We start from the raw sequence: 12852 nt of genomic DNA on the forward strand, positions 1-12852 counted from the left end.
ATGTCCCATTGTCTGGCTCAGCCCTCCATTCTGCTTTTTCTTTTTACCCGCAAAGGTTTTTTTGGTTTTTTTCTGTCTCGCCTCAAACCCTCCCAATCCCTCTTGAGCTTCATTCATGAAAATGCAGATCCACAGCAGGGCAGGGAAAAACGTCAGCAGACGTAAACTCCCCGGCTCCACCAACCAGGAGAGGCGCACTATAAAAAACAGGCAGCAGCAACCAAGCGACCCTAATTCTGTGCTGCCTCCACCAGAAATAGCAACTCATGCATGTATTAATCCCCTACAAGCCAAAAATATGTGATTGAAGGAATTCTGCTTCCATTTATTGCTAGAAACATCTCCACCGCCACAGGATTGTACTATTTATTTCTGGCTTCTTACTCTAGAGTGCTGTCTGACGTCTGAATCATAGCTGCTATATATTACTTCAAAAATGTCAAACTGACGTCTCAATCAATTGAGTTGCACACAGTCCCTGTCTCTATGGGGTGATATTCGTGATTTCCTCTTAAACTCTCATCATCCCTGGTTACTTTGCTGCAGGAAAGGCTATGAGTGTAATGGTCTTCATCATACAGCATTGTACAAGTACTGATATCCTACCCCATTCTCATCTACAAATTAATAATTTGGTTTGGATTCTGAGCACAGATGCTATTTAATGGTTGTCATTTGTGTATTCATAAACTGCATTGAATAGTCTAGGGCTGAACTATTCAACTCAATTGTTTTGGTGGCCACACTTCCAGATAGCTGAGGACTGGGGTCCTAACTTCTCCCTTCACTATTCCTCCTATCTTGTATATCCCTGAAAAGTAGCGTCCTATACAGTATACATTTGATTTAGGTCTATTTATTTTATCAGAGTTACAGGAGTGCTATTAAGGAATGGTTTTAAGGAAATTCTTCAAAAAAGTTTGTCAAAGACCATCTCTGTGACAGCACTTTAGTATTTTAAAGACTCTGCTACAAAAATGTTTGTCTCTCACAAGTTATTTGACCTGAACTCACAGCCTACCAGTTGAATAGCCCAAATGTTGAAAAAGAAAGGATCTAAAATTAAACCTTGATGAACACTATTTGTATAACTAAAGACGTTTAACAAATGACTACTAAAGTAAACAAGCTATAGCAACACAAAACAGTGTAATTGCCAAAAAGAGGTGCCTTGAGGAACACCTCAGTTGTGTATACGACAAGTTTGAACCCCTTTGCTCTAAGTTTTTCTTAGCAAGGTTAAAATATCAATTCAAGGATCTTTTAATCTGTTTACATTGGTCCAAGTACCTCTATACCGCTCGTGTTTTTGTTTTTTGTTTTTTGCTGCAAAAAGGTCGAATTTGGCCTCCGGGCTGCAAGTTGACGAACCCTAGTGCTGCGCCTGTGGGCACCTTCATTAGGCAAATGGGGCACCCGCAGAGGGTTTTTAAAAAATTGCAGTGCAAATTATTGTGAACAAATACATGACAAAGGATTCTGCACATGTTTAAATGTGTTACAGATTACAAAATTTTATTCGAAAGACAAGTATATAACTAAAATGTTGTTACTGTTCAACTATACTTGTGTCATGTGAGCTTAGGCACTGTTTGCGGTATTGAATGCTTATTATGATTTACACAACATTTTTATCATACATTTTAAAATATACAGAAATGTGATATAATGGCCCTTGAAAAATAAGAAAATCTGATATAAATTGTGCATGTTATGTAATATGTTGGTGCTTGATTTCTTCTCTTCTTACTGCATGTAATGTTTTTTGTTTTGTTCTGTTTCATTTAGGAATTCAAAGTAATCTAGGTACAAAGCAAGAAGAAGCAAGATCTCCCCAAAAACTCTCTGTGTTGTTACCACCACAAAGCCCAAGGACCCTCTCACAAAATTCCCAAGGCTGTGAAGAGGGCATCTTTCCTCTCCAGTACACACCAGAACCTGCCCAAAGAGTTGTTCAGGTCGTTCCATTGAGTTTGTCCACCGACTTGGATATGACTTTTGAACTTCCACACCAAGAAGATCCATCCAATTCAACAATCATAATAAGCAATGATGTCGCCTCAAAGGCATTCAAGTCTGTTAACATTTCAGCCCACAGTGATGTAATCAATCCTGCCAAAGCCTATGAGGCAAACCAGACTCTTCCCCAAGGGTAAGTGTTTGGTTCTAAAAAAGGCCCAACTTTTCGGACTTCTGTTTGTTAAAAATGTTGTGCTTGTGTTCTACATGATCTGGAAGTACCATGGTTGATGTGTTTTAAGTAGCCCCTTGCATTTGTATGACACTTCTAGATTTAGTCAATAGTCTATGAGAATTTTCTTAGATTTCCACAAGATCTCTGGAATTTCTCACCTCACAGCTACAGCAAGGCAATAGTGGCCTCTGCTCAGTACTGTTAGTCACCTTTTCTCAAAAATGGCAGCCAGAAAGTGTTTTTGGGATGCACAAATTGTATATCCAAACCGGAATAAGAAAGAAATTGGACATTTTTTTTCTGGGAGCTGAAGACCCTTTACAGACAGATGTTTTGTAAACAGTTCAGTCCGATGCCAGATTTTCAAATATTCATCCAATGATATATAATATTCTTTACTGTTTGCTGATAACAATTAGCACATAACCGGTTAAGGGGGTGAGTCTTTATTTTGCTTTGAGTAGTGGCACAGGGCTGAAACCGACCCTTCGCTCCTGGCCATTTGCAACAGATTTGATGTAGTTGGGAAAGAAGGCCAAGGAATTTGAGCTTATCGGCCAAAAGGAGAAGAATGCAGATTCACCCTGTACACAACTTAAGATGTATTTATTAAATGAAACTTACAATTGTGCCCTATCGGAGTAATACATCATATCAAAAGACTCTTAAACTAGCTAGCTTTTTAGTGATGTTTAAACCTGAGTAACAGTACAATACACCAATCTGATTGGTTAAGTGGAGCTTTAAGGTCGAGGGGGTTGTTAGACAGATTCAGAATTCAGTAAGTATAGTAGAATAGTAGAAATAGAGAGGCTTAAATTAGATAATCATTGCATTATGATGCATTTTTTTTAATCAAAATATAAATTCAGCCAAATCATAGCATGTCTTTGTGCCAATTGGTAACACTGAGGTTAACATTGATACAGGGGCGGCGTGGCTCAGTGGGAGAGTGGTGGTGCGCAACCCGAGGGTCCCTGGTTCAATCCCCACCTAGTACCAACCTCGTCACGTCCGTTGTGTCCTGAGCAAGACACTTCACCCTTGCTCCTGACGGGTGCTGGTTAGCGCCTTGCATGGCAGCTCCCTCCATCGCTGTGTGAATGGGTGAATGTTGAAGTAGTGTCAAAGCGCTTTGAGTACCTTGACGGTAGAAAAGTGCTATACAAGTACAACCCATTTATCATTTATACATCTGTTTACCCAGAATGGATTAATATAATGGTCGGAGGATTTTGCTGTGTCTATTTTTTGAAGGATTACACAATGTCGCCTAGTGAGAAAACACTTAAATATTTGGTGCATATCTATTTTTAACATGGCAAAAAAAAAAGTGTTTTGTAACACAGAATTTTGTAGAGATTACGTTCAAAGTAACCCGTCACTCGGGAGGATTACGCATACAACGTCTTGTCCCAAGTGGCACTTCCGACAGAGGCCTGAAGAAAAATCTGCCGTGGAACCGCCAGCCGGTCAAAGTAACTCTCTTGACTGCTCCTTAAGCATGAGACACACCTTTGACTGTGTTAAGGGAGGTGGGAGCAGAACATTCAATCAACAGAGAGGGAGCAGCTCCACATTAGATATTCTGTTGTGTAATAGCACAGTGGGCTATGGCGGCCTCCTGCTTCACTAATGAATACACTGAGTTTCATGTGAACCTAACAGGAATCTGTTTGCAGATATCACAACCCTGCTTCTTTACAAGAAAAACGGGCCAATCCAACCTACATGCACATGACGTCTGCTGCGCAAGGGAAACTTAAACGCAGCCGGTAATTGTTATTCATCACTTTATTTGGCATTTGCTTGCATGTAACATCAAAGTCAGTCTAGATCAATATCGCCCCAAGACCGCCAGCCTTGAAGCACCCCCAGGCTGCTAGTAAAGTATATTGAGCAGTGGTTCTCAAACTTTTTTCAGTGATGTATCCCCTGTAAACATTTTTTTAATTCAAGTACCCCCTAATTAGAGCAAAGCATTTTAGGTTGAAAAAAAAAGAGATAAAGAAGTAATATACAGCACTATTTTATCAGTTTCTGATTTATTAAATTGTATAACAGAGCAAAATATTGCTCATTTGTAGTGGTCTTTCTTGAACTATTTGGAAAAAAAGATATACAAACAACTAAAAAACTTGTTGAAAAATAAACAAGTGGTTCAATTATAAATAAAGATTTGTACACATAGAAGTAATCATCAATTTAAAGTGCCCTCTTTGGGGATTGTAATAGAGATACATCTGGATTTATGAACTTAATTCTAAACATTTCTTGACAAAAAAATAAATCTTTAACATCAATATTTATGGAACATGTCCATAAAAAATTTAGCTGTCAACACTGAATATTGCATTTTTGTATATATATATTTTTTTCACAGTTTATGAACTTGCATTCATATTTTGTTGAAGTATTATTCAATTAATATATTCATAAAGGATTTTTGAATGGCTGCTATTTTTCTGAATATTTAAAAAAAATCTCACGTACCCCTTGGTATACCTTCAAGTACCCCCAGGGGTACGCGTACCCCCATTTGAGAACCACTGATATAGAGGATGTCCTGACCTGAACATGCAATGTTTACCAAAATGCATTTTTTACACCATTTTACTGCCCATGATATCTCTTTGAAAGGATACCTCTAATAAAATCTTTGAGTCACATTGTTTTTGACAATGTGGCTCAGATGGTAGCGCATCAGTCCAAAAACTTGAGAATTCTTGGAACGATTAGAGCTTCCGTCATCACTTCCGTTGTCTCTTCGGACAAGACACTTCACCCAACTTGTTCCTCAGTGCCACTCACATTGCTGTAATCAAGGAGTAGCCTCTTTAATAAATAACGTTGGTATGGTAAGAGCATGTAATTATGGATGTTCCGATCAGGGTTTTATGCTGCTCCTTTCAGTACTGATTACCTATTAGTGAAATGGGCCGATACCCATCACATGTACTAACTGTCCATTTTTCTATTTACTTATGATGATTGCTATTTCCACTTTGACATTATCAACACCATATTTTAAACTAGTTCCTTTTTCTCTTCTATGTGTGTGTATATATGTTCAGCCTTGTCCTCCAGTGATAAAGTACTTACAGTAGGACACAAAGACAGGCAGTTTATTGCTGTAATAGAAGGGATTAATTTTAGCATAGAGGAGCGGCTCTTCACTGTGTTTGGAGAAACATCAATAGCTGCGAGCTGCTTTTCAGCTAGAAATAAATACAGTATGTCAGCCAGATGAGATCAGTGTTTGTGATCGGCAATAAAATGCATAATTCTGCAAGCTCGATCGAATATATTTCCGCGAATTGATCACCACATCCATTTACAATATTTTGGTCATTAAGCATCACTGCGTTAATGTTTCAGGACATACAGCAATTAGCACTACTTCTATAAACAACTACTAGCACTAATCATGGCAGACTTCATAAGAGCTAACAACGACTAATTTGAGACAATTGAAGATCAAGAGCGAATTTATGGAGGATAAGTTAAATGCTGGGTGCTAAGCAGATCCAGCTATAGTGAAACATTAAGCTATTAAGTAGCGCTATTGCTCGGGGCCAAAAATAGGAACGAAACAGTGACTTTCAATGTCTGCTCTTACAGGGATGCCAACTAATGGGATGAATATATTTTTCAGCAAAAGACTTTCGAATTGTGCGTGGAAATTCAGCATAGTCCTGACTCCTCAGATTATAAATGCTTGACGGACACAAATATCTTTCTGCGTCTTTCTAACAATTTCATGGAGTTTAGAGCCTGTATGCACTGATTTACTTGGTCCGGAGTTTTAGCTGGTAGCTTGTGGATTTTCTAAGTTTCAAGCTTGTAACTTAAGGGTGATTCCGCATCAGCAACAGCATCACCTCTGTGAACAAGGTTCTGTGTCACTACGGCAGAAAAGTAGTTCCTCGGCGTTAGCTTTTACAATAAGAATATTGCTATAGCTTGGTTAAAGGTCACAGCACGTAAATGGGACATTTTGGCAGTTTTGGATGTTTTTTTTAAGTGCTGTAGAAGCGTAATGATAGAACACCCATTGCCTTGTGCGAGCAGTTTTTTTTTTTCGCTATCTGGAACGCACAGAAAAGGATAAGACGTGTTATTTTCTCACATAGGGATTGTGGGTAAGATTCTAAAAAGGTGCGGTTTTCCTTTTAAAGGGGGATTTTAAGCCTTAAGTTAAAAATATATATATATTTTACACATAAGGTTTGATAGAAGGCAGACGTGACACTATCTGTTCGTCCCTCCAAGATCTCATAAATCATGTTTTTTTTTTAAATATGTTTTATTTTGTAAAGATTTTGCTGGAAAGAACCAATCCAAAATGCTTATTAACTAAATATTCTGTATTTAGTTACCAGCCTTTCTTTTATGAGCATCTATTGTTCAATTTGTTTTCCTTAAGTTACGCCTTTTTGTTTTTTGTAATGATAATTTTAGAAAGTGCCATAGGCCAATAAACACTGACTTTTCCTTTTTGTGTTGAAATATTACACTAAAGCCAGCCATATAAGTCTGTATTTGTTTTTATAAAGAAGTCAAACATTGATAGTAAAATGTCCTTTTTATAAATCTTGTCTCTCTCTTTTTTCCCCGCACTGTTAGAGAGAGAGATGAGAATCTGTCAGGACCAAAGCGTGTTAAAAAGGGTCCCTGCATGGCCTCCAGACCAGTCAGGGTGCATCATCTCTCTGGTAAGTATCCTTAAAAAAACACAAACTTTCAATAATATACAGGCTGTCCAGAGGTTTCCTGAAAAGTCTTAAATTGGATTTTCCAAAATTAAGTTCTGAAATTTGCTTAGTTGCAAATGACGGTTGATGCCAAAATTTGTTTTCAAAATTTAAAATGCCACAAAGGTTCGGTCTCAGACTGGGCTCCTGGGGAGGGGGTCCAGACTGAGGCCAAAAAAAAAACTCAATAGCCATAAGCACACATAAACATGTTACATGGAATCCACAAAACTTGCAACAGAGGGCTGGGAGTGGGGGCTACGTAGGCAGGCTGCTACTATCCAAAGCGCTGCTCAGCCGTCCGTCACCACTAAGGGAGTGGGATTAGGTATGTGTGTGTAGCGTGTATTTTTTGTGGATGCATGTGTATAAGCCTGCAGCGTATGAATCGTAATCAAATCATGAGGTGCCCAAAGATTTCCACCTCTAGTTCTCAGCCCAAAATATTGACCATTAGTCTTCCATTTCTCTGGTCGAAGTTCCAAAGAACAGTTAAGTGCCGACTAACCAATCAGGTGTAAGGATCTGCCCACTGACTTTGACTCATGAAGTAATTAAACAAATCATTAAATAATTAGGGCAGCACAGTGCCTAACAACAAGAAGGTCCCGGGTTCGATCCCCTGGCTCTGGATCTTTCTGAGTGGAGTTTGCATGTTCTCCCCGTGACTGCATGGGTTCTCTCCAGATATTCTGGCTTCCTCCCACCTACTTCACTTAGAGGGGATGTTTGTTAACAATATTTTTTTTAAACCAGCAAATACTAATTATATTGAATAGATTACATCATAAATGCTTGTCGGCAGGAGAACTTTGTCTGCCATTCAGGCTTGCCACTCACAACTGTCTCACACATTAGCTAGCCAAATCGCTATCAGTAGCTAACCATACCCAAAGCTAATGCACATGTTCCGCACAGATGTAGTATACGTCACTACATGCTAAAAGCCTTAAGAAGGTGCCATATAATGTCTAAAACACATTAGAATTTTAGCGCTTTCTGGTTTCTGTGACGAGAGGGCAGAGGTTAACTCTTGCATGTTGTTGAATGAAGACACTTAAGAAACGCAGTGTATTGTTAACATAACAATGTCGTGCTTGTATAATTCCTCCTTATTATCTTTTAGTTGTGCTTTTCTTCACTGTAGAAAGATGGCAGCAACAAGCACCTGCCCGCTGCCTTACGTGGTGAGTCAGGGTAGTAGTATGGGCCTCACCATGTGACATGTATCTGCAGTTTATTGGCCAATTAGCAAGATTAATGATGTCACACTTACACTGAAAACATTACACTGGCTGTAGAAACCATGGTGTATACTAAATATGTCTGAAAACATTACATTGGCAAGATCCTGACAAACAGACACAATAACTTGCCATCAAACCCAGTTCATGAAGGATTGCGGAGTCAGAAAGTACACTCATCTCGTCCCAGCCTCATTTCAGGTTTCTATTCTGTGATTAATCAAGGAATTTGCATATTCAGTAATTTTTACTTTATACAATACTAAAAAGGCATTCATGACACAGTTCATTGGACAAATATTAATATTAATTTCATGTTATTGTCCGTTTTATATCTGATATCATTACACTTTCTGTGAGGTGGCACAAAAATAAAATTATACAAATTTTATCTGATCATTTTTCTGTATATATTTCCCTGTTTTGGAGAAAGAAAGCTTGATGACATTATTTTGACAAGTTTTTGAATGCAAGTTCTTGAAGCTGGGGTACTTGAATCTTTCTTCGAGTGTCTAGTCAATAGAAAAGCGCTATATAAATCTAATACATTATTATTATTATTACTGTGTCACCAGGCACAATTCAAACTGTAACTCCCGTCCCCCACTCTGCGCACCTTGCTGATAGTCCCTCCCAGTCTCCTCCTCACTGGAAGTGCACAAAATTGCGCACAGGTGCTTTATGTGCACGCGCATAGGTTGTTGACAGTCTGAAGTTGCTTCAAAGGAACCCCTACTTTGTATTGGAAAATAAATGTCGTCACAGTTAAGTTGTTTTTTTACTCTAATTATGAAATACACTTTGCAAAGCTGTAATATCGCCGTAGCCGTATACCGTATTTTTCGGACTATAAGTCGCAGTTTTTTTCATAGTTTGCGACTTATACTCCGCGTGGGGGCTTATGTGTTGAATTATTAACACATTACCGTAAAATATCAAATAATATTATTTAGCTCATTCACTAGACGTATAAGATTTAATGAGAATTAGCGATTAGGAGTGACAGATTGTTTGGGAAACTTATAGCATGTTCTGTATGTTATAGTTATTTGAATGACTCTTACCATAATATGTTACGTTAACATACCAGGCACCTTCTCAGTTGGTTATTTATGCGTCATATAACATACACTTATTCAGCCTGTTGTTCACTATTCTTTATTTATTTTAAATTGCCTTTCAAATGTCTATTCTTGGTGTTGGGTTTTATCAAATAAATTTCCCCCAAAAATGCGACTTATACTCTAGTGCGACTTATATATGTTTTGTTCCTTCTTTATTATGCATTTTCGGCAGCTGCGACTTATACTCCGGAGCGACTTGTACTCCGAAAAATACGGTATTATACAAAGAGTTAACAAAAGTTTAAATGCAGAAACCCCAAACTATTTCTCTGCTTACAATCCACACAACAGCAATCGTGTGACTTTCGGTAACACACGTCGCGACGCAAAGGGATACACACAAAATATAGGAAAATAGAACATTAGATTACCTGTCAAGAAGGAAAACAGCCACTTGTGCTTCCAAAGACCTGCAATGCCCTCCGTCTTGAATATGCCAGACCAACATTTATTAAAGTTTTGGTTCTTTTTGTTTGTTTTTCTTCCTCTGATTTTTTCTTTTTGGTTTTGTTAGCAGTACCTTATATGCTATAAAGGCAAGCGCAGGTATTCGCAATCTTTCCAGGTTGGTGTTCAGCAGCCATGCTTTACTGAAAACAAGTTTGCACCGTGCACGCACTTCACTACACTGTTGGATAAGCTCAGAGCAATCGGATTCGATAAAACCTCATCGAGCTGGATGCAATATTACTTATAGGGGAGGAAACAGGTGGTAGAAGTGAACGGCAATGTGTCCCCTCCCCTCTCAATAAGCTGTGGAGTACCCCAAGGCATTATACTAGGACCATTACTGTTGCTAATATACGTAAATGACATGCCATCAGAATGCCACTGTGAATTGTTCCTGTTTGCATCCAGCAAGGACAAGTCACAGGTGGAACAAATCCTCAGTGCTGAACTCCTTAATATTTGCACCTGGCTTACTGACAACAAGCTGTCCATACACTTGGGTAAAACGGAATCCATCCTATTTGGGTCCCATATCAACCTTAAGAAAGTCAGTGACTTCACTATAAAAGTGGGTGACATTGTTATCACCAGGAAAGATTGGATCACCTTCCAAGGTTCCATTCTAAAGGCCAATATTTTCTGTGATAAAATAGCAACCAAGGTAAAGAAGGTCAACCAAAGAACAAAATTCCTTTACAGAATCTCCTCTCTGGTCAACAAAAGCACCTTGAAGATTCTAGCGGGAACTCTCATTCAACCCTTTTTCGATTACGCTCGCACCTCGTGGTACCCAGCACCTCCAAAACCCTCAAATCTAGACTCCAAACATCCCACAACTAGCTAGTCCGGTTACTTTTAGACCTCCACCCCAGATCACACCTCACTCAAACCCACTTCTCCAAAGTGGGCTGGCTCAGGGTGGAGGACAGAGTAAAACAACTTGCACTGAGCCTAGTCTACAAAATCCCTACACCTCCCTGATACTGAAGTACATGTCAAACTACTTCCTTAACGTAAATGACCGCCATAATCACAACACCAGGGGGAGCTCCACAAACCACGTTAAACCCAGATTCCGATTTAACTAAGGTCTTAACTTATTCTTTTTCTGTGCCACATCAATGTGGAATGCTCTCCCAACAGGTGTAAAAGTAAGTGCATCTCTATCCTCCTTCAAAACCGTTCTAAAACAACACCTCAAGGCAACATCAACCCTTTACTAATACCCTCCTCCATTCACATCCCATTTCCCCCCGGATTGTAAATAAGCTAATGTAAATAATCAAATGTATTTCTAATGTATTTACTTGTTATTATGCTATGTGAACTCACTATGTTCTCTGCTGGCTGTACATATCCTAAGTAAGACCTACACTGTTTCAATGTCCATTTCTCTGTTGATGCAATTATTGATGACTGAAGTACTGATATCAACCAAAGCTCCTCATCCCACCCCCCGAATTGTAAATAATGTAAATAATTCAATGTACATACTATGATGATTAACTTGTGTGATGACTGTATTATGCTGATAGTATATATTTGTACCATGAATTGATTAACGTGGACCCCGACTTAAACAAGTTGAAAAACTTATTCGGGTGTTACCATTTAGTGGTCAATTGTACGGAATATGTACTGAACTGTGCAATGTACTAATAAAAGTTTCAATCAATCAATCAATATATCGGGTCAGACAATGAGGAGGCTCCTTTGTAGGCTCTGCTCACTTTTCCTTTCTCTAAATCCTGTGATTGGATCTGGAGGTGTTGTCCAAATTAGTTTTTCTTCCGTGGTTTTATGTACTATTTAATACTTCATTGCAAGGCACAGACAGCATTCAGATGTTCAATTTTTCCAGAATTGATTACTGTTACGATATACGGTATGATGCTAATGACTTTTTTTTTTTAGTTCAAGAAAATAACTTATATACCTCATCTTTAAGTTTGTCTCCATTAAAGTTACAAACGCTGAATATTTAATGTAGGTTGTTAAGAAGATACGATTCATGTTTTAGCGACCTTGAGATCCTGCTAATGATTTGTCAATGAACTTAACGTGTATGCTTTCAGCGTTCACTCTCGTTTGACTCCATTTGTCGCTCCATCAGGTCCAGAAGAGAAAAAACCTCGAAGAGTTGTGAGGAGCATTTCTGAAGGAAACCTGAGCCTCATTCAACCCCCCAAACCCAAGTCACTTTTTTATAAAACAGCCCAACAGTTAAAGCGAGCGACGAAGCGGATGTAAAACATTTTTGCCTGGACTTCTTGATCAGTAAGAGATTTTAATGTATTGTTTTGAAGGCTCTGTGAATAGTTTGTTTGCAGACTTTTACTTGTTCTTAAATAAATATTGTGCACTGATATGAAAATTATGATTTTTGAGGGCAAGGGGACTGGATCCTTTCTTGAAATCATTGTTCACTGCTTGGTAGAAAACTGGTGTATTTTCTTTAACTTGCATGGCTCAGACAGCACTTACATGTGGACTACATGGCAAGAGCGGATACGCGTGGAGGTGAACCGCATGTAAGCTAATTAATAATTAAGCTTTTCCTGGAGAACAGCCTGCCAGACACTCCTGTAGTACTGCAATGACACAATATTTAGCTTAGCGCTTTTAAAGCCACTTGACAGAAACATAGTCAGCCTTCTTGGGAGCTTCTTTCCAAAATGTTTACCACTAAAAAAACGCTCCGTCCAACTTGTTTACCCTTCCTAAGAATGCTCTAACAAGATTTCAAACTAACATGTGTTAGTTTGAAAATCTTCTACTAACAAGCAGTCCTCACTCATCCTTGTAGATATTTGTTCATTATCATTCTAAAATGTGGTCGATTAAAAGGTAATGACTGATAAAATATTTGTTTGTCGGTTTTTGGATTGATGGATAGACATTATTTGTTCCACAATGGGGAAATTATGTGGTACAAAAATAAGTTATACACATAAAAAGCACATCAAAGAACACAATATACATTAAAAAAGTACAGAGCTTATGCAGTGCTGCCATTTTGCTTTTTTATCCACAATTTCTTCGCTCTGCAGCACTCATTTTAATTTTCTCTTCTCACTCTATGCAAA

General features: G+C 38.5%; 1 protein-coding gene across 1 annotated transcript in view; it reads left to right on the top strand.

The window, feature by feature from the left end:
* Window positions 1-12617, top strand: part of kif18a (kinesin family member 18A) — a 55849-nt gene extending 43232 nt beyond the window's left edge. Inside the window, exons 15-18 of the mRNA XM_061886995.1 lie at window positions 1789-2152; window positions 3877-3969; window positions 6821-6909; window positions 11880-12617. Coding sequence (XP_061742979.1) covers window positions 1789-2152; window positions 3877-3969; window positions 6821-6909; window positions 11880-12016 — 683 coding nt within the window. The 3' untranslated portion in view covers window positions 12017-12617. The remainder of the gene's footprint in view (window positions 1-1788; window positions 2153-3876; window positions 3970-6820; window positions 6910-11879) is intronic.
* The last annotated feature ends 235 nt before the right edge of the window (window positions 12618-12852 follow it).

This window comes from Nerophis ophidion, linkage group LG25, assembly GCF_033978795.1.
Source record: "Nerophis ophidion isolate RoL-2023_Sa linkage group LG25, RoL_Noph_v1.0, whole genome shotgun sequence".
Taxonomy (NCBI): domain Eukaryota; kingdom Metazoa; phylum Chordata; class Actinopteri; order Syngnathiformes; family Syngnathidae; genus Nerophis; species Nerophis ophidion.